The sequence below is a fragment of the Cebus imitator genome, unplaced genomic scaffold (genome assembly GCF_001604975.1).
Source record: "Cebus imitator isolate Cc_AM_T3 unplaced genomic scaffold, Cebus_imitator-1.0 Scaffold568, whole genome shotgun sequence".
Lineage (NCBI taxonomy): Eukaryota > Metazoa > Chordata > Mammalia > Primates > Cebidae > Cebus > Cebus imitator.
Window position 1 is genome coordinate 1,539,388 of NW_016107883.1, and position 20,550 is coordinate 1,559,937.

General features: G+C 39.1%; 1 protein-coding gene across 1 annotated transcript in view; it reads left to right on the top strand.

Moving 5' to 3' along the window:
- Nucleotides 1-20,550, top strand: part of KALRN (kalirin RhoGEF kinase) — a 635,807-nt gene that overhangs the window by 367,677 nt on the left and 247,580 nt on the right. Inside the window, exons 24-27 of the mRNA XM_037734035.1 lie at nucleotides 3,801-3,867; nucleotides 4,447-4,556; nucleotides 16,179-16,248; nucleotides 19,110-19,199. Coding sequence (XP_037589963.1) covers nucleotides 3,801-3,867; nucleotides 4,447-4,556; nucleotides 16,179-16,248; nucleotides 19,110-19,199 — 337 coding nt within the window. The remainder of the gene's footprint in view (nucleotides 1-3,800; nucleotides 3,868-4,446; nucleotides 4,557-16,178; nucleotides 16,249-19,109; nucleotides 19,200-20,550) is intronic.

Below are 20,550 nucleotides of genomic sequence, written 5' to 3' on the forward strand. Positions count from 1 at the left end.
AAAAAAAAAACAAACAAAAAAAAACCTGTCTGTACTAAAAAAATGTGAAACTTAGCTGGGTGTGGTGGTGTACATCTGTAATTCCAGCTACTTGGGAGGCTGAGGCATGAGAATCCCTTGAACCCAGGAGGTGAGGTTGCAGTGAGCCAAAATTACGCCACTGCACTCCAGCCTAGGCGACAGAGCAAGACTCCATCTCAAAATAGAAAAAAAAAAAAAGAAAATCTTACAGAATATAATTGGATATAGAAATTGAAACCTTGAGGAAAGGGCAAGACATTATCTAAAATCACACAATAAATAAGGACTGTAACATCAATTTCTTTACTTGAAGTTGAGGGTATATACCATTGGGCCAGAAGAAAATAAGGCATGCTTTAGGAGGCATTCCAATGCCAGATGGGCCCTCCCCTCACTTGGACTAGGTATTCAGATTTCAAAAGGAAGAAATAGATACTTGGGAATTGGTCCATTGAGTGAATTGTAGATGTTAGAATGTAAAGCTGCCACCTAAGTTTACTCCTAGGTCAGCAGCTCTAGCACATGAGGAGATGAGGCAGAGGAAATGGGCAAGAAGAGAGTAGAGGATGCTGTGATTCAAACATTTTGGAAGAATCTGAAGTTGCCTGAGGTTTTCATAAATTGAACTCTGTTTTCTCAGAATAAGAATGAATAGGGGCCAGAATTCATTTAGCGAGCTGGAACCAACTTATCATTAGATTCCTGCTCTGCTCTCTAAGTATCTCAGCTCCACTCTCAGAAAAGTCCTGACTCCAGGTAGGCAAAACACATTTTTCTTCTTTGGTTGTTTGGTAGGGAATTGTCTACCAATATTTCACTCTAATCAAAAGTTATAGGGCATTGGAAAGAGGAAACAATGAACCGTGCCAATCTTATAAACCATTTCTTGACACTCTGCTTCCTTTATGTTGCCGTTACAGAGTCACACGTACCCAGAGTTTTCTGAAGAATGTTTTGAAACTCTGTTTGGGAACTACTAGAAAAAAAAAATAGTATGTTGTAAGATTAAAAACCTCTGTGTAGTTTCTTTGATCAGGATGAAGTAGGACCACAGGTTCCTTGGAGCTGAAGGAACTAAAGCTGCTCTGTGAAGTCAGAGCTTGTTCATATGGGGAGTGTATTCATTTGTCAGGGCTGCTGTAACCAAGTACCTCAAATTGGGTTGTTGAAAGAGCAGAAATGTGTTGTCTTACAGTTCTGGGGGCTAGAAGCCTAAATCAAGGTGTCAGCAGTGTTGATTCCTTCTGAGGGCAGTGAGGGGACAAGGGACAATCTGTTTTAGGCCTCTCTCCTTAGCTTGTAGATGGCTGTTTCCATGCTCATGTGGCATAATCCCAGAATATATGCCTATATCAAAAATTCCCCCTTTTATAATAACATCAATCTTTAGATTCAGGGGCAACTCTACTCTGGTACTACAGTGATACTGTTTCCAAATAAAACTAAAATCTGAAGTATTAGAGGTTAGTGCTTCAGCATATGAATTTCAGGGGGGTCATAATTCAGTACATACCTGGGAGGGGAATGAGGGGACTACACCTGACCAGATCTCCCTCCTTGGTTCCTTCTTGACACCTAATAGCCAGAAGAAATTAAAGGATGGATGGAAAATAAAACAAAATGGGGTGGAATAGCAGCGCTAAATTGTTCAGAAAGACAGGTAAAACTGCAGGAAGCAGATGGAAGCAAAAGAACAATTCCAGAAAACCTAAGGCAGTACAATCAAAGGCAAGCCTATCAGTTTATGTTCCTTCTGATCTCCCTTCTGTCCTAGTTTCATTGCAATCTACAGCTCATTTAATCATGAAATGTTTCCTGAGCACCTACCATGCACTAGGCATGTTGCTTATGTGATCTTGTTTCATACTTGTAGAAGTTCTGTGTGATCAGCTATTTTATAAGTAAGGAGTCTGAGAACCAGAGAGGCAAGTCCTACTTCTGATTGTGATTCAGTTCCTATCTGTGTGACTCCAAAGCTTATACACTTTTTATTCTACCAATAGAGTTCAGTTCAAAGAATAGAAAAAATAGTGGCTAATTAACTTCTATAAAAAGGAATTTTTGAGTTAGCACTTTATTTTTTACAATTTCAATAGGTTTTTGGGAACAGGTGGTGTTTGGTTACATGAATAAGTTCTTCAGTGCTGATTTCTGAAATTTTGGTGCACCCATCACCTGAGCAGTGTACACGGCACCCAGAGTGTAGTCTTTTATCCCTCACACCTCTTCTGCCCTTCCCCTGAGTCCCCAAAGACCATTGTATCATTCTTATGCCTTTGTGTCCTCGTAGCTTAACTCCCACTTATGAGTGAGGACATACACTGTTTGGTTTTCCGTTCCTGAGTTACTTCACTTAGAATGATGAATCAGTGCTTCAATTTTAATAGAAAGGCAACTGATAGAAAAATGTATATTTGCTTTAAGGAAAAAATCCCACCAAGATAAAAGTCCAGGAAAAGATGCTGCTCATTTAATATTTCTTATGAAATTTCTAACAGGGGACACTTTGGGGACAGTATTTCTCAAAATGTTCATGTGGTAGAACACCTGGAAATAGGGATGCTCATTATGAACTGCATGAAAAACTGATATAGAAAATGTAAGACATATGTATAAATAAATAGTTTGTGCTAAATTACATATCATATGCCAGCTGACAAGCACCATTTCTAATAAAGATTTGTGAAAATGAAGTAGAATACACCACAGTGAGGCCATGCACCATAAGTTTAACAATTGTCTAAGCACATTGTGTTCTTTAGAGGCCCAAGGAGGAAGAACCCTCTCTTTAAAGCTGCATAGCACACACTTCTCTTTATCAGGGAGTGAAAAGCAGTCACTTATTATTAATTTATACTGTGCTTATGGTTGCATGTTTTGCTTTCTACACATCCGTTTATGCTGTAAACTAGTCCCATTGAAAATAGTATTGAAATAGCTAAAAGGATAATTTAGGTCAGAGGTTAGCAAATATAGACCAAATTTGACACACCAGCTATTTTATATAGCCTATAAACTAAAAATTCTCTTTTATATTTTTAAGTAATTGGGAAAATTATCAAAAGAAGAATATTCTATAACGTGTGAAAATTAGATAAAATTCAAATTTTAGTGTCCATATATGGTTTTATTGGAACACAGCCACACTTTTTTTTTTTTTAACACATTATCTATGGCTCCTTTCACATGACAACAGCAAAGTTGAGTGGTTGTGACAGAGACTGAATTGCCCACAGAGATATCTGGCTCTTTATAGAAAAATTGCTAACCCCTGATCTCGGTGTGTTGGACATCTTTTCTTGGCTTTGAAACCTGGTTTATTATGGTACTAAGAACTGTTTTGATATACATCTACAAACTCTACTGAACAGAAATCATCATTCTGGGAGCTGTAATAAAAATGTGGAAAGCTGAGATTCAAGCTATCTAGTTGGTGAGACAGAATATGAACAGTCCTGCATGCCTGTACTCACATGAATATCACCATAGAATCACAAGTATTAATAGCAGGACTGGGGTGGAAAAGGGAGAGAAAATATGGACATAGCTGAGCACAAACCTGCTAAAGGGATGCAGAGCCAATGGTCATGGTAAGAGTGACTCATAGGAAGATACTTGTAGGAGAAGGAAGGAATTTTGAAGAAAGGAAAAGACGTGTTGATGAAGTAGAAAAATAGGATGTTTTAGAATGTCATACATGCTGGGGTGGGGAAGTGAAGTTTTAAGGAAGAGAGACATTATATCTATAACCAACTAAAAACCCATTTGTTTCCTTCTAGATTTATTATGGCTGAACTACTCCAGACAGAGAAGGCTTATGTAAGGGATTTACATGAGTGCTTAGAGGTGAGTCTTCCAGTAATCCATTCACAGCTGTACTGGAAAAATGACATCCTTGCCAGCATCAAGTCCTCAACTGGAACTTGGTGCTCTTGGTCTTCTCCCAGAGAGTAATGAATTAAAAAGCCAGCCAGAGGAAATCTTTCTCCTGAAGTCAATAATAATTGCATGGGAGTTTAAAGTACTTTTGAAAAGAAAGTTTAAACTTTTATCAGACTGGAGCTAGACCCAGGAAAAAGAAGTATATAAGGCACTTAACTCAAAATGAAACCATGACACAGTCAATGAATTTAAATTGTGCAGGAAAATGTGCATCCTGTCTCCCCCACCATACACACATACTGGAATCTACACACATTTAATAAATAACAAGAGACTGTGGAGTTTGTGTTCTTGCTAAAGTTCAGGATAATGAAATATTCAGATTTTTTCTTTCTCTTATGTTTACTTAACATGTCACTTTTTCAACTCTACATGCATTTACAGTTTGAGTCTTGCCCCACAAGTTTGAACACCTGTTTATTTTGTTTGTATTTTATATGGCATGCCAGACTTGCCAGTGATGAAACTGTTACTGTCTTACAGACCTACCTGTGGGAAATGACCAGTGGTGTGGAGGAGATCCCCCCTGGGATCCTCAATAAAGAGCATATCATCTTTGGCAACATCCAAGAGATCTACGATTTCCATAACAAGTAGGTTTGTGGAGGGTCTCAGAGGTGCACACTTAGGGCCGTAAATACCAGACAATGGGGTTCCCAACAAGTGGATCAAAGGTGATAGGTGAATCTTATCTGGTGAGTGTTCTAAGGCAATTGCTGTCAGACCTCTTTCCTACTCACTCCCCTTTCTCTGTAATTGTCCAAAAGTCCTAATGGAGAGTGAAGTCACGTATTCAGCAGTGATCCTCCCCATCTCTCCTCAGCATCCTCATGTACTCATTGAGAATGAATACCTGGCTTTGAAGAAATAAAAGTAGCTTCTCCGCATTAAATCTTGTGGGAAATCCTGACATTAGAATTCATCTGAGGCTAATCAATTCCACTTTGTGGTCTTGGGATTTTGAATTCCATCGAAGTTTTCTTTCAACCTAAATATTTCCTCCATACTCATTTCAAATTTCTTGACAGCTTAGAGGGAAGAACATCAACCGACACTCTGTTTTGTTGGAATAAGTAGAATCATAGAGCCCTAAAACTTCACAAGTCATTGTTTCTAGCTTGATTTAAGAGTCTTTCCCACACCATGCAAAACAATATGTTCCGTGGTTAACAGAGGATCAGCAAAAAATTGGCATGATTAGTTACATAACTAACCAATGAAAATACATAATACGAATAGAAAGAATCTCAAGACACAAAGAAGAACATTGGCATGAACTCTTAGCGCTGTCTTAGGACACTGCTGCAGAGGAGTGCTAAGTCAAGCTAGCTGAGGCATTTACTGAGTTGCGCAGGCTTGTTGGAGATAGAAGGACCATGTGTACAGGTGTAGCAGCCACCCAGAGGCAAGACTCCAGAACAGCACCGTCCCATGGGGTCTTCTGCAATGATGGACATGTTCTACATCTGCAGCGTCCAGTATAGCAGCACTAGATATGTGTGGCTAATGAACACTTGAAATGTGGCTAGTGCTACTAAGGAATGGAATTTTCCATTTTATTTAATTTTAATAGATTTAGATGTAAATAGACTACAAGTAACAAGTGGCTGCCATATTTGGTATCTCAGCTGTAGAATAGCCCTGTGCTAAGAATGACCAAGAGGCAAGCAAAAATTGGGTGTAAAGGGATCCTGGGCTGTAATAGGTCCAGATAAAGGGTGGAGAGTCATTCCCCTCTTATCAACTCCTGGTTATTAATTCCTGGTATGTCAACAGATGGCATCAGTTTAAAGAGAACATAATATATGTAGCTCCCATGACATGCAAACTTTGTCAGATTATTAAAGCAATAAACTTGAGGGGTAAAAATAACCTTTTGATTTTCTGGACTATGTGATAAAAGTTCCCAGTCTTTTGTTTTTTAATCATAAATTTTAATACCGTTCATTTGGTTTATCTGGAAATTTCCTGACATAGAAATATCATGTCCTCATGCTTATCATTGATAAGATCCCAATAAAACTATTTGACCATTGATCCCAAATTCCGTCACCTGAGCCCAGCTCAGTATCATCCCATCTCCCTCAGGATATCTGAGAAGACATAGGACTGGCAAATGGTAAGTCATGTTACTTTACTTTTCTGCCTTCTGGTCTCTTGGATTTAGTCAACAAGTCTCACTTTCCCCATATTCTTAGCAAACTGACTAAATATGGAAGCCTAGAGATCACAGCATACACTTCCTGGGAGCTATATACTCGCCAATCATTCTATAAGGGGAATGAATATATGTTTCAAAATTGACCTCTTGTAACAAAATAGCTAACATAATCATGCCTTATTTTGTTGTCATGATATCACTGGTAAGCCATGGTAAATAGTTTTGTAGTTTTTTTAATAGCTTAAAATCTGCCTACCAGTTACAACATATAGTTCTAAGAAATCCTTTTAAAAAATCAAATTAAACCATAGAGAATGCTCTATGGAATAAATCCAGACTATCAAGAACACTGCTACCCAGCACATTTAGAACATTATGAAGAAACAGGAAGAAAATAACAAGTAGCCTCTCAACAACCAGAAGAGATATCACAAAAATTAAGTTCTTACGTTTTCATAGAAGCATCTTTCTATCCTCCCTAACAACTACTTTACCTCTTGATTATATAGTTTGGAGGCCCACAGCAATTTAGAAACAGCAAATAAGATTCAAGAACTTGAGCGAGTAGTGGGATACCAGCAACATAAAGAAAGACCTGACAGGAAAGAAGACAGATAAACTGCAAAAACAATAGGCAGTAGAACCAAAAAACATCACAGTGGTCAAGGGCTACTCATTATTGATACAAATCATTCTATATTCCATGATAGGGCCTAATACAGCCACTGTGTTACAGCATAGCAAAATATTTAATATTAATGGTAGCCTTGAGTCATTAATATGTTCTGCACTAAAGGAAAAGAACTCTAGTGCATTTAGAAAGCTATTGACCAAAAATAAATTAATGGTTTAAATTATCCACAATTTAAGGGAACATCTAAGAAAATCAAGCTTCATATTAATTTCCTACAGGATCTGTGGACTGAGGCTTTACTACACTCGTAATGTATGCTTTCTGCTTGTGTCATGCAAATTTTGATTAATGAAGAAAATATAACACCTCTAAAATCTCTAATAAATAAGAGATAAAATGGCAGTTAGCCATCTTAGAAAATGCAGGAATTGTAAACTCTAAGGGACAGTTTAGAGGGGAGAACATCTTTCACTGCATAATCAGGTGCCTGGCACAAAAGTAAACATTGAGTAAATGTTTGTTTGATAGGTGAATGCATGGATGAATAAACTAAAATTAAAATTACAATTTGAAGACTTACAGCTAACACCATTCAAGTCATAATTTAGTCTTCTGTTTGTAAAAGCCCTAAAACAGAGAAGACCATTAGGTATGATTTTTCCCCCCATCACTGTAAGAACCGTCTGGAAGAGCAAAATCATTTAATTTCTACATGATGCAGTTTCTTGGAAGCTTCTTACTGGTGGACCATACAGTTGTCCTAATACTTATTTATTCTTCAGAAATACTTCTCAGAAATGGTCACTTCTCAACATGAAAGAAAAAAATCAAAGGGTATTTTTTAACCCCAATTGCTTGTATGATTCCAAAGTTGCAATTAAGCACTGTCTAGCAGAAACATGCTCCTCTCATTTCTAGTGAATAGCTCAGGTTATGTGCCTGTAATCCAGAGACAGCCTATGGGAGGGAGAGCAGGAGGGAGGAGTATTGAGTGATTGAGAGATTGAGAGAGAAGGGATTGAGAATGACACTACCTTGCTAACTTAATTAGCTAAGTCCCTAGAAAATTAGCACCTAGACCAAGGGTTATGTGGTGAATACGTGTCTTAGCTAGGTAGTATTGATCTGTCTAAATGGTGTCACTTTGAAAAATTGCAACCAGAATTAGTTCTTTGTCTTGCTCTGTGTGTGTGTTTATGTGTGTGTGCGCATGCATGCTGATCTGTCTGTCTTAAGGACCTTTGTCTTTATAGGTATTGAATGGGGAGATTCCCAAGCACCAAAGCTTCTTTAAAAAACAGTTTAGTGTGTATAATTTAATACCTGCAAACATTGGCTTTAACACAAATCGAAGTGGAATGATACTTTGTTTGCCCTTTACTCTCCCCATTTGGTACTACATCTCTTTCCTACAGAAGTAACTATATAGATCATGAAATTTACTTATCTACACAAGACTTAGACTTACTCAGATGAGAGAATATATTCCATAAGTAGATCCCCAGACAGTATTGGTTACAGATAAAGAGACAAACCCAGAGGAACCTATGACTTGCCCAGTGTGTGCTTCTCCCCTTTCCTTAAAGGTCAGGTGTTGGATTCCAGGACTTGGTCTCCCACTTCAATATTCTCTCCCCTTCTCTCACTCCCTAGACCACCAATGGTGGCTGCCACATCTGGCTGGTTTAATTCATAGTTAACTAGCTTCTTTGTGGATCTCAAAATTTGATGAATATTTCTACCCATTTCTCCCAGAGCTATGTCATTTTTGTGCCACAACCCTACAACAATTACCTGGAATGAATCAGTGTTCAGCAAGGTCTAGCAATTCAAGTTGGGGACCAACCACCAAGGTTGGAAGCCCCTCCTGCATACTCCCTCCCTCCAGGCTTGGCTAGAAGCTATTAGATTTGGCCTTGGCTACTAGCCACTGCCCTCCCAGCCAGGTGTTCTCTGCCTAAGGCTAAAGGAACAGGACCAGAGCTGCGTGAGGCTGAGCTGGGAGCACTGGCCAGGCCAAGGCTAGCCAGGAGCTGTGAGGGGTGAGCAGCAGGGGTAAAATCAAGGCTGGGAAATTTAGGGAGGGACACTCCAGTGAGAGACTGAACCACAGCCACATTTGGGTCATCTTCCCAGAGTTCCTCCTTTGGGCCAAAGATGTACTAGGTTGGAGATGAAGCTGGTACCCTGTGATCAAACCCAGCCTCTGCCCTCTGGGTTCTGAGAAGGACATACCTGTCTGTGATAAGAGTAGAGGTGGGTACAAATGGAGCTCAAAGAAAATAGCCTCAGTTGGAGAGTAGGAAAGGCTTCCTGGAGAAGGGGGCTTTTGAGATAGAATTTAAATAAGAGGGGGGATTTTTACAGGCAAAGACGGCTTCCTTGATGATGGAATAAAGTTTGAACAAAGGCCCTGAAAGGGAGAAAAGTGGTGAAGTCTAGCAGGGAGCTGGAGAGAGGCAATAGGAAGTTTGGGAGTGGGGCTCCATCCTGGGTCATGGGAAGCAGAGAGAGGTCCCACTGTCACACTCCCAGGTAGGTTGTGTCTTATCAAACCATGTCTGTAAGATTGAGGGAGGAGAAAGGAGAGGTGATGGGCAGAGATAGTGCAAGTTGGAAATGTGGGGAGAGACAAAAGGAGGAGAGAGAGCTATGTGGATAGGGGATAAGTGAGAAAACAGTGAAGTAGGCAGATCATAAGGAGAAAGGAAGAGATAAAGGAGGAGGAAAGTAGGAGAGCAAGAGGGAGGCAGTAGTGGGGAGAAGGCAGATAGGTAGGTAGGATAGGTAGGCAGGGAGGTAGGGAGGTAGGTAGATCCATCTGGGAAAAGAGGCACTAGGAGAAGGGGAGGGAAAGAGATGGTTAAAGACCTAGACCTTCCCAGAGTTACCATCTTGTTGCAGGAGAAAGAGCAAGGTGGTGTTTTTCAAACCATTTTTATCATGAATCAAAGAAGACTGTACATTATGCCCTGTTATATACATGCATATATACTATATATAACAGGGAAGTTAAATTTTGAAAAACAACACCTGCATTTTGTGTGATGCACTGTGATATTCTGTATTAGGTTCTGTTTCTTCCTCCTCCTCTTTTTTAAAATTCTGGTTGCCACCCATTTGATCCATGGCCACATGGTGAGGCGCTGGCACCACCAGTTGGTGAGAGAAGGGATGTGCAGCTCAGGCCCTGGGGGAAAGGCCACCCTGCCAGACTACTGCTTTTTCCTCCCTCTTTGCCCCTCCTACCCCTTCCCAACACACACACCCTTGCTTAAAATGTGCATGTTCTATGCTTTCTAAGCTTCTTCCCCCACTCCAAATGCCTTTGATATTAGTGGTTTCTCACTTATAGAAAATCATAGAATTATCATATATAAAACCCTGAAAGAAATCTTTAAAGATAATATAGTTCTCCCTTGCCCTATAGAAACTGAAACTTAAAAAGGTTTGTCATCTGTCCAAACCAATTAGTGACACAGCTGAAGAATCCAGCTGTCATTTTCTTAATAGTCAAATCTTAAGGAAAGAGGAATGGGAAGACCTGTTGTGATTTTTCTTTGGTTCCCCAAACCCACATTTGAAGAGGTAACTTGCAGAACTCATCAGAGGAGCCCTATGCAAATGTAGCTGTGGTCTTGTTACTGTGTTTTTGTTTGTGTTTTCAGTAAGCTGTCAACATTGGGGCTGATTATAGACATTGGAGAATACCCAAAGCAAGACAAAGTCTAAACATTTTGTTTGGATGTATCAAAGTCATGTTAATTTTAGTTTTACACACTAATTTCTTAGCATTCATGCCTGCTTGCTAAACAGCACCTTAATGGAGATGAGTAACATTAAGTATAAGATAAAACTTTTGTATTTTATTTTAACATTAAACTTGGTATATTTCTGTGCAAATAACTTTATTCATCTGGTTACACAAATTAGACAAAGTGAGAAAATATTGGCAAAGACATATTCAACAGGTAGCCATGCAGCAAGGTAAATTTTGCTGCTTGTGGTTGGAGGCTGAGAGTGTGATGTGCCGAATGGGAGTCCAGCCCTGCAGACCGTTCCTCTTTATCCCTAACCTGGGCTAAAGTGTCAAGTGTGAAATGAAGAGACAGAGCCAGATGCTTCTCATGACAGCCTGGGTGATCAAACTGTGCTGGAACTGTTACATGAAAAATCCAGTACCTTTCCCTGGGTGTACATGACTCCCCATTAGTTTGATATCTGCTCCAATATGCTAACCAGCTATCTTAGCCCCTACAGTCTAGAGCCTCTTATATTCTAGGCCCTGAATCTGCCTGGTCATTATTGGATTCTTTAGATATAATCTCCAGCTCTACTTGCATGAAAGCAGTAACCCAGCCTTGCTTTGAAAAGAAGGCAATGTCCTGGGCTTCCTACAAATACCTGAACCTCACACCTTTCTCCCCGCCTCATTTCCAACTTAATTTTTAAATGTATGCTCCACATTGTTCCTCTCTTTCCCATCGCCGCAACAGGCCCCTTCCCCTTATACCTCTGGCATTCCAGCAAGCAAGTGCACACTGACACACAAGGTCATCAAACACATATTTCCATTTAGATGCAGACGGCACCCTTGATGTAAAGTCTGTTTGCTGACAAGATTGTGAGCCCCTCAATGAAGGGTACACTTCCCCAGAAGCAGTGAGACTCTAGACCAAATTCACCTTCAGAGAGAGTAACAAAACCACTGTGGTACCTTTGGAATAGTGCTGCTTCTATAATACTTAATGACAAAACTCAGTAAGCTTTCTGTTAATGAATGCCAGCAGTTTCATTTCCGGGGATTCTGTACAAAGCCAAAGGAAAGAATTTTCCTCATAAAGTAACTGCATGATATATTATATTGTAATAATTTAATAGAGTAATGACATTGCTTCGATCTTGACATTTCTTTAAAAGTTTTGTTCCTTTTTGAAAGAACCCTAGACATTCACACAAACAAATGACTTGTTTTGCTCATTCTTTCACAGTTTATTACATGTAATTATTGGAGTGGTAAAAGCCAAATTGTTGCTAAAGAACAGCTAAGGTGAAATGTTCCATCATTTGTGAAGAGAGTTGTGAGCTGTTACACTTTAATTTAAATTCATCATGTCTATTTGAGATAAGTGGAATGATATTGATCAGACTTATGTAATCTGTCATCTTCATAAGTTTCAAATTAAGAAGCAAAACAGAGTTTAATATTGCCACTTACTTTCAACAATTACATTGAGATGGTGATAATTATCTTATTCAGACTTATCAATTGATATGCCTGATACAAGCTGAATAGGTTTTATTTTTTAAATTCTTAGCTTTCTCCTCCTAAATTAAATCCTTTAGAGCCGATGTAGGATTTGCCATCTGGAAGCATGCTGGAATCCAGGACAGTTGCCTTTAAAAGCTGATCTATGGACTGGATGTGTGGGAATTACCCAGGAAGTTTTTCTAAACAATGCATTTACTCAGATAGTAACCCCAGAGGGCAATATACAACCAGGTGTGGGGACCACTAACTAGAGTTTTCCAAGAGTGTTTCTTGAGACAAAGTCTGATACTTGCCCCAAAAGTGTTGTACTCGCAGAGAAGTTTGGGAAGAACTGCATATTGGATTTACTTCAGTGGTTTATAGTGTAACTCATCATGTTATAGAATTTTTGAAGTTCTTCAGCAAAGAAACCAGCTTAGCCCAACATCTCCCAAACAAGTGATAGGTGACCTTGGAATCCAATTTTTGCATAATAACCAATCAAGATTTTCCCAGGATATGGTTTAGGAGAAAGTAACCTGCTGCAGATTTTTCAGCAAGGGCTTGGTAGGGAGATCCCCCTAGATATGTCTCCAGGAGTGGGGAAGAGTGTCAGATATATGTGTTTATCAAAGAGAATGTGAGTTTATTAAGATTGAGAAACACTGATCGTGAATAACTACTATTTACTTGATGTCTACTGTGTTTCCAGGCATTGGGTTGGGTTATTTTTACCTGTGGATTTATTAAATCCTTAAAAGCACTCCCACAAAGTTGTTATTTATTTTCATTTTTATCTTTTTTGAGATGGAGTTTAGCTCTTAATGCCCAGGCTGGAGCGCAGTGGCACGATCTCCGCTCACTGCAACCGCCGCCTCCTCCTGAGTAGCTGGGATTATGGGCAACCTCCACCATGCCCAGCTGATTTTTTGTATTTTTAGTAGAGACTGGGTTTTATCATGTTAGCCAGGCTGGTCTCGAACTCTTGACCTCAGGTGATCTACCTGCCTCGGCAAAGTTGTTATTTAAAGATGAGGGGAATGAGGCTTTGGAAGGAAAGACCCCTTCGCAACTGTGACCAAGTGTGAACTCTGGTTCTTTAACTTGTGCTCAGTTGTGGGATGAGAAGATAGTGAGACCTGGGGGTAGGTAGACAGGTGACCTAGTGATAACTGCTGTTAAAACCTTCATTTTACAGAAAGACATTCATCATGAAAATTATAAGCTGTGCATTTAATTCTGGTTATAGTGTTTTTGTTTCCTGAGGATTTTCAAATTGTGCATCTTCCATAGGTTTTTGGTAGCTGCTATCACAAAAGTCAGGGTATTGCTCTATTTAAATTAGTAAGATTTTAAATAAAATTGCTAGCATGGTCTTTCTATCACTGATCAATTCTTTAGACATAATTATCATTGTTTACTTCAAATTAAAGTGACCAGGCCAACTGTTCTTGGGTCATAAATAATGACTCTCCATGAGTCATCATGGGTATCCTTGCAACTTCTGAAACAATAAAACAATTTTATGTCCTGTGTGGAATGTCCTAATCTGGGCTGTTTTACCATTTATTTTACTACTCTTCAAGGAGAAGAGCCCAGGCTTGGGATGGCAGTTCATGCCTGTAATCTCAGCTCTTTGGGAGGTCAAGGCAAGAGGATTGCTTGAGCTGAGGAGTTTGAGACCAGCCTGGGCAACATGGCAAGACCTCATCTCTATTATTTAAATTTTTTAAATTTTAAATTAAATACATGTAAGTATATATATGAATTTATGTGTACCTGTGTGTGTATATATATGATAATGACCCAGATTGATTCTTTTCTCAACAAAAAAAGAGTATATTTTTCCCTTTGGGTCTTAAGTGTGATCCTCAATTATAACATTACATAGCACTTTTTAAAATTTGCATTTTAATGGTCATATTAAGTATATACTAGTTTAAATGTGTCACTTGTAGGTTTTTTTTTTTTTTTTTTTTTTTTTTTTTTTGTAGTTTTTTTTTTTTTTTTTTTTTTTTTTTTTTGAGACAGAGTCTCACTCTGTCATTCAGGCTGTAGTAATGTGGCACATTCTTGGCTCACTGCAACTTCCGACTCCCTGGTTCAAGTGATTCTCCTGCCTCAGCCTCCCAAGTAGTTGGGATCACAGGCACGTGGCACCACGCCCAGCTAATTTTTGTATTTTTAGTAGAGACGGGTTTCACCGTGTTGGCCAGGATGGTCTCGATTTCCTGACCTCATGATCCGCCCACTTTGGCCTCCCAAAGTGCTGGGATTACAGGCATGAGCCACTGCACCCAGCCACTTGTAGTTCTTTAAAAAGTAGCAACAAATATGACACTTTATTGACCTTGAGCACTACATATTTGCATTGCTGAAGCCCAAACTGCATTATAATTACTCTATGATTCAGGTCAGAATACTCTAAAATCACTTATATAAGGACAAAGATGATGATCACCAACTGGGTACTGCCTGGAGTCCCCCACATTTTTTAAATGGTTATTTTTCTTATTATTAAAGCAGTGCTCATTTATTGTAGAAAAGTTACAGATGGACAAATAAGTCATCTATTACCACATCAACTATTATTAGCATTTTGGCTTTCCAAATAGGATCTGCCAAACATTTTTAATTGCACATATATATTTTTTAAGCTCCAAAACGTCATTCTATGTCACTGAAGGAGGAACACATGCAACACTTATGTGAAATCTATAACCACTTGTAATTAATTATAACATACTGCCAAAATATGTGAACAATAGAAGCTAGGAAGAGTTAGTCAAAAACCTTTTTCCCCTCTATGTTACAGGTAAGTAGTAGAGTTAAGCAGAACCACTTTGTATCTTATAATTCAATTTTGGAAGATAATGCGATCTCACAATTTTAAAATCAAAATTAGACAGAAAAGTAAACATTGAGAAGTATCACCTACCACTGTCTTCTATTCTGTTCCTTCACCTGCTTCCCTGTGGTAATGTCTTTTATTCATTTATTGGGTTGGAAATAAGAATATGCCATCCCTATGTAGATAAAAAGTTGCATATTCTATACATTCTTCTGTAACTTTTCCCACTTAGCTTTTCCCAGAGTTCTTCCATATGAAAACATAGAGAGCTGTGTATTTTTTTCATAGCTACATAGTACTTAGTTCTGTGGGTGTGCCATAGTTTAAATGCCTTGTTCTTTACAGACCATCTTTTGCTTGTATAAACAGTGTCATCACTAATATTCATGTCTATACATCATCTTATATATATATACAGGAAAATTTCCAGAATTAAAATTGCAGAGTCAAAAAATAAACACATTCGTTATTTAATCGATCCTGTCAAATTTTTCCTTGTAAAGATCGTAGCATTTCCACTTCTGTCAGTATATATGCCCAAAGCTTCATCATTATTTTTTATTTGAAAAATACTGTGTTTTTAAAAGCAAATACCATTCTAATAATAGTGCTGGCTTATTAGAATTTATATCCTCTGAAACCAAACCAATGCTTTAATATATTATTTTGAAGTCAGTGTAATTATTTATTATTTATTAACATGGAAAGGAGCCATGGCATGGATAACCACATTGGCAGATAATTCAATTGTAATTCAATTCAGCTTTGGAATATGTTGTGACTTTTCACCCATTAAATTTTCTTTCCTAATGGTGTTTGTATTATAAAACATTGTTTAACACATAGTTTTTAGTACAAATTGGCTCCTGGTGGAAGATGGAGGCCAACAGAAAGAGGCCAGTGCAGGATGAATTTTTTCTACTTTATCTGTGGGATAATGTGATATTTTATTTTGTTTCTTTGAAATATCTGTATTATTTAAAATATTTATGATGTGCTCAGATTACTTGTGTAAAAAAGTAGATTCATACTTGCTGATAAAAAGTCCAACACAAATACAATATTTCATTATTATTTTCACCCCTAGACGTTTTTACCCTGAGAGAAAGAATATTAAGTAGCGCTAATTAATCAATTAACCTACATTTTAATGAAATTAGTTCCAACATTAAAAACTGTACCTCACCATCTATCACTTAGACAGCAGAGAAGCCGTGTGTAAATAATTGAGAAGTTATGGTTGTGCTGGCCTTGGTGCAATACCGTGGGGGGTCGGCTGCACAGAGGTGTCTGATTCAGCCTTTTTCTCCTCTTGCAGCATCTTCCTCAAAGAGCTGGAGAAGTACGAGCAGCTGCCTGAAGACGTGGGACACTGCTTTGTTACCTGGGTAACCAACCTGAAATCCTCCTCCCACTGCCCATACATGTGGCACCACTCTTCAGTGCCTGGCCTGAGGACTGGTGTCACTGCCAGTCTCACACAGGACCAGGGGCTCCTAGGACGGATCATGAGTAGGTCTGAGAGAAGCCTTGGGAAAAGTTCTTAGACATCAAGATTAACCTCCCTCTTAAACTGTCTAAGAACTTTCTAAAATTGTGAGATCAGAAGAGTGGCACAAGGCCAGGTGCGATGGCTCACGCCTGTGATCCCAGCACTTTGGGAGGCCGAGGCGGGCAGATTACCTGAGGTTGGGAGTTCGAAACCAGCCTGAGCAACGTGGAGAAACCCCAACTCTACTAAAAATACAAAATTAGCTGGGCATGGTGGCACATGCCTGTAATCCCATCTACTCAGGAGGCTGAGACAGGAGAATCACTTGAACTCGGGAGGCGGAGGTTGCGGTGAGCTGAGATCACGCCATTGCACTCCAGCCTGGGCAACAAGAGCAAAACTCTTTCTTTAAAAAAAGAAGAAAGAAGAAGAAGAGTGGAACAAGACTACCACTCCTGGCAGAGGAACTACAGCTCAGTCCATTAGCTATTGTTACAGGATACGGATTAGGGAATTAAACCTTTAGGAAGCCACCTACTCATTTAAAAAAATTTTTTTATCTTTAATTTTGTGTATACATGGTAGGTGTATATGCTTATAGGGCAGACTAAATATGTTGATACAGGCATACAATGTGAAATAAGCACATCATGGAGAATGCGTGGGGTGTCCATCTCCTCAAGCGTTTATCCTTTGAGTTCCACCTAACCATTGGTTACATTTGCTTCTTTCATAGGGAAAAACAGATTTTTGGGGCATCCATCCCAATTCTGACCCACAAGATGAGTGGTCAGCCTCCTTCATACTATTGTCATGGGCCAAGGAAAGGGGCTGAATGTCCCAGGTTCTAATTATACAAACTGAAACATTAGTCTTCATTGGCTCTCCACTCTGAACTCAGGCTCATGTACAATATATGAATGCAAACATCTCCTGGGAAGTCCACTTAGGACACTGAGTGCAAACATGGAAATCCCTAAGGTCAGGCGTTCTACTACTGAATAATTACCTGATAATAATTTCCACTTATAATGGGCTAATTACCTTTCAAAGTGTCTTCATGATTCAGAGACTTTATGTTCTCAACAGCCCTATGTGGTTGGCAGGACTATGGTTTATGTTTTAGATTTTAAAGATGGGAAAATCTCAGATGAGATAGGAAGTTAACTAGTTCACTGACATGTAATAAATATCACAGCCAGTCCCACAACTCAAGACCTCACTCCCAGACAAGCTTTTTTTATGAACTCTTAATGCTTGCTTTCAAGCACTCTTGTTTCTTCAGAAAGCTCAGCTGCCATCTTATTTTGTTCTAATACATTTTCTACCTCTAAATGATGAGCCAATGCAAAGCTCGTATTAATGCTGATAAATAATTTATGATTCCTTGCACAGCCAACAGAGAGAATGGCAAGATTGACCATTAAGTAAAGGGATATGTTTTGCATCTTGTTTCCTGAAATTTGTGGCTTTCCTTTACAATCATAATTCATAAGAATGATTTGTCATCATCTCCTCGGGTTGACGAATAACCTCCTAGGTAGTATATAGCCCTGAAAATTGGTTTCAGAAAATTTTTGTGATTGGATAAAATATTCATCTTTTGCCAGGAATTATCCCAAGGTGACTTTCTTAAGTCTCATAATCTTAATATATGAATGTAATGCAGAAATGAAGGGTAGAAGAAATTGTTTATAATGTATTGAAAGAAAGTGGTTAAGACCAAGAAGCCTAAAGTCAGATACCCTGCTTAGTTAAGTGACTTTGAATTCCCACAGTTAGCTGGTAAGGCTCTGCTACCTGCTAACTGTGGGAATTCAAAGTCACTTAACCAGCCTGTGCCACAGTTTTCTCATGGGCAAACTGGGGATAATAATAGAACTCACTGTGTAGAGGTCTCATGAGGACGAGATGAGTGAATACATGTAAAGCTCTTAGAACAATGCTAGCATAAATGAAGTCTGCTGTAATAAAAACATGTTTGGGCTGCTGTCTCAGAAGAGGATGCAAACACAAAGTTCCAAAGGCTCTGAGATGGAAAGCATTTCACCAAATAAGAAAAGCATTTGGTGGCAAAAATATACATACCTTTCCCAGTAACCTTATGGCTGGGTGAAAATAAGAAATGAATTTTCACCCAGCCATAAGGTTCCTGGCTTGAAGTAACAAAATCTGGTTAGGAACCATTGTTTAGCCTCTGCCCCAGGTGGTCAGTCTGCTTTCTCTCCCCTCGCCCACCCCCGTCATTGCTCTGGGAAGTTGGGGATAGTATAATTGCTTGACATGCCCCTCTACCTCTCTCCAATGGAGACATTTAGAGTACAAGCAGATCTACCTCTGTGGACGTACTTTATCTTCATTATTTGTTTTTGTATTCAGAGCAAATACTGTCTTTTTTCAAGATGGGGAGCACAATTGTAGATAATCCAAAAATGGGTAAAATCAGTAACTAAGTTCTGTCCAATTTCAGAATAGATCAGGATGTATGAGTTGCTTTTCCTGATTCTTCCTAGCACAAACTAGTATTAAAATGAGCTCAGTTTCAGAAGCTTTTTCTACATGCTGACAGGAGAAAGACATCTCCATGTCTGTTAGGGGACCATGGGGGCTGGATGAGCACAGAACATTTGCCATAGAAAATCTAGCCCTTGGCATCTGAGGGTTTTAACTGTACGGCCCTTGCTGGGCCGTTTAGCATTGTGGACAGAAGGGAGCAACTAATGTATGCTTATCTGTTATTATCTTTGTTCTTTTTAGGCAGACAAATTTCAGATGTATGTCACCTACTGTAAAAACAAGCCTGATTCCAACCAGCTTATCCTGGAGCATGCAGGCACCTTCTTTGATGTAAGTTGTGGTTTTCCATTTTTGAGCAGCTGATGAGCAGGTGGAAATACTTCTCTGCTTTAGCATAATGGATGTTTAGCTATCCTTTGTTCCTAATTTTTCTTTACTGGCCGCTCCAAACCTTAAGCATGGAAAAAAACCAAAAATGTATATACCTATATTTTGTTTTACCCTATCCTGTGTCAACCAATGTGATTTTTGATGAGGCAAATTTGTTTCCATTCCTCCACACCAAACCTAGGTAGCCATAAAGCACATGTTTAGAGCAGGCCCATTGTGATGCAGCCGTTGATTAATGTATTTCACTTCTGCTTCATATACAGCTCTCACAAACGTAGTGTTTCCAAAAATGTGATCCTTGGACCTCAGTCTACATCTATTAAATCAGAATCTCTCGGGGGGAGCCCAACAACTTGAGTTTTAAAGAGGCCTCTGGGTGACTGAAGTCCACTCAAGTTTGAGAATCACTTCTCTAATGCAGTTGTTTTGACTTTGGCTACACATTGGAATCACCTGGCAAGCTTTGGAAAAAACTGATCCTGAATCTCATGCCTGAGTTCTGCTATGATTGGCCTGACTATGACCTGAGCTTTGGGATATTTTAGTTTCTGGTGAGAGTGATGTGCAGCCAGGCCTGAACACTTCTGCTGTGATAGAAGCCAAGAAAAGAGTGAAGCTGGTGTGCCTTGTCAGATCCTTTGGTTTGGAATGATGACACAATCTTGTTGGTGAATGGTGAGATCTATCTATTTAGTGCTGATTCCCAAAGAGAGTGATGTATTGGCTTTACAGTAAGCAAAATCAAAGGGATCCCTGCAGGATTCAAAGGATGAATAAGAGGGAAAAGTGAAATTGGGGAAAAAAGAAAGTTTAGTGAGAGGCAGACTATAGCAGTGATGGCCATTTTGGTAGTCATATCAGAAGTGACAAACTAGCAACTTAGAACTTTTTAAAGGTTATCTATCTTTCTGCCTACCTGTTTTGTTTTTTTTTCACAAATGTTTGGATGTCCACTGTATGCAAGGTAGTGGGCTAGGCCCCGTGGAGAATAAAAGACATTAAAACAGGGTTCTTGTACTCAGGTGTGCAAAAGAAACCTTCCCTGAGCGTCTTTCTAGCCTGGCACTGCCTCAACAGAAGTGATTCTATAAATGTCTTATGTTCAGTAAAGAAATGACACTCTAATGAGAGAAAGCCAGATGAAGAAACACACACATATTTTATTAATGGAGCATTAATATGGAAATGGCTCAATGTGTCCCACACTGGAGTATCTGGGGTCAGATTTGGTACCAAAGAAGAACCCAAGAAAAGTACTTCTTTGACCTGATATTATTGAGTATCATACTGG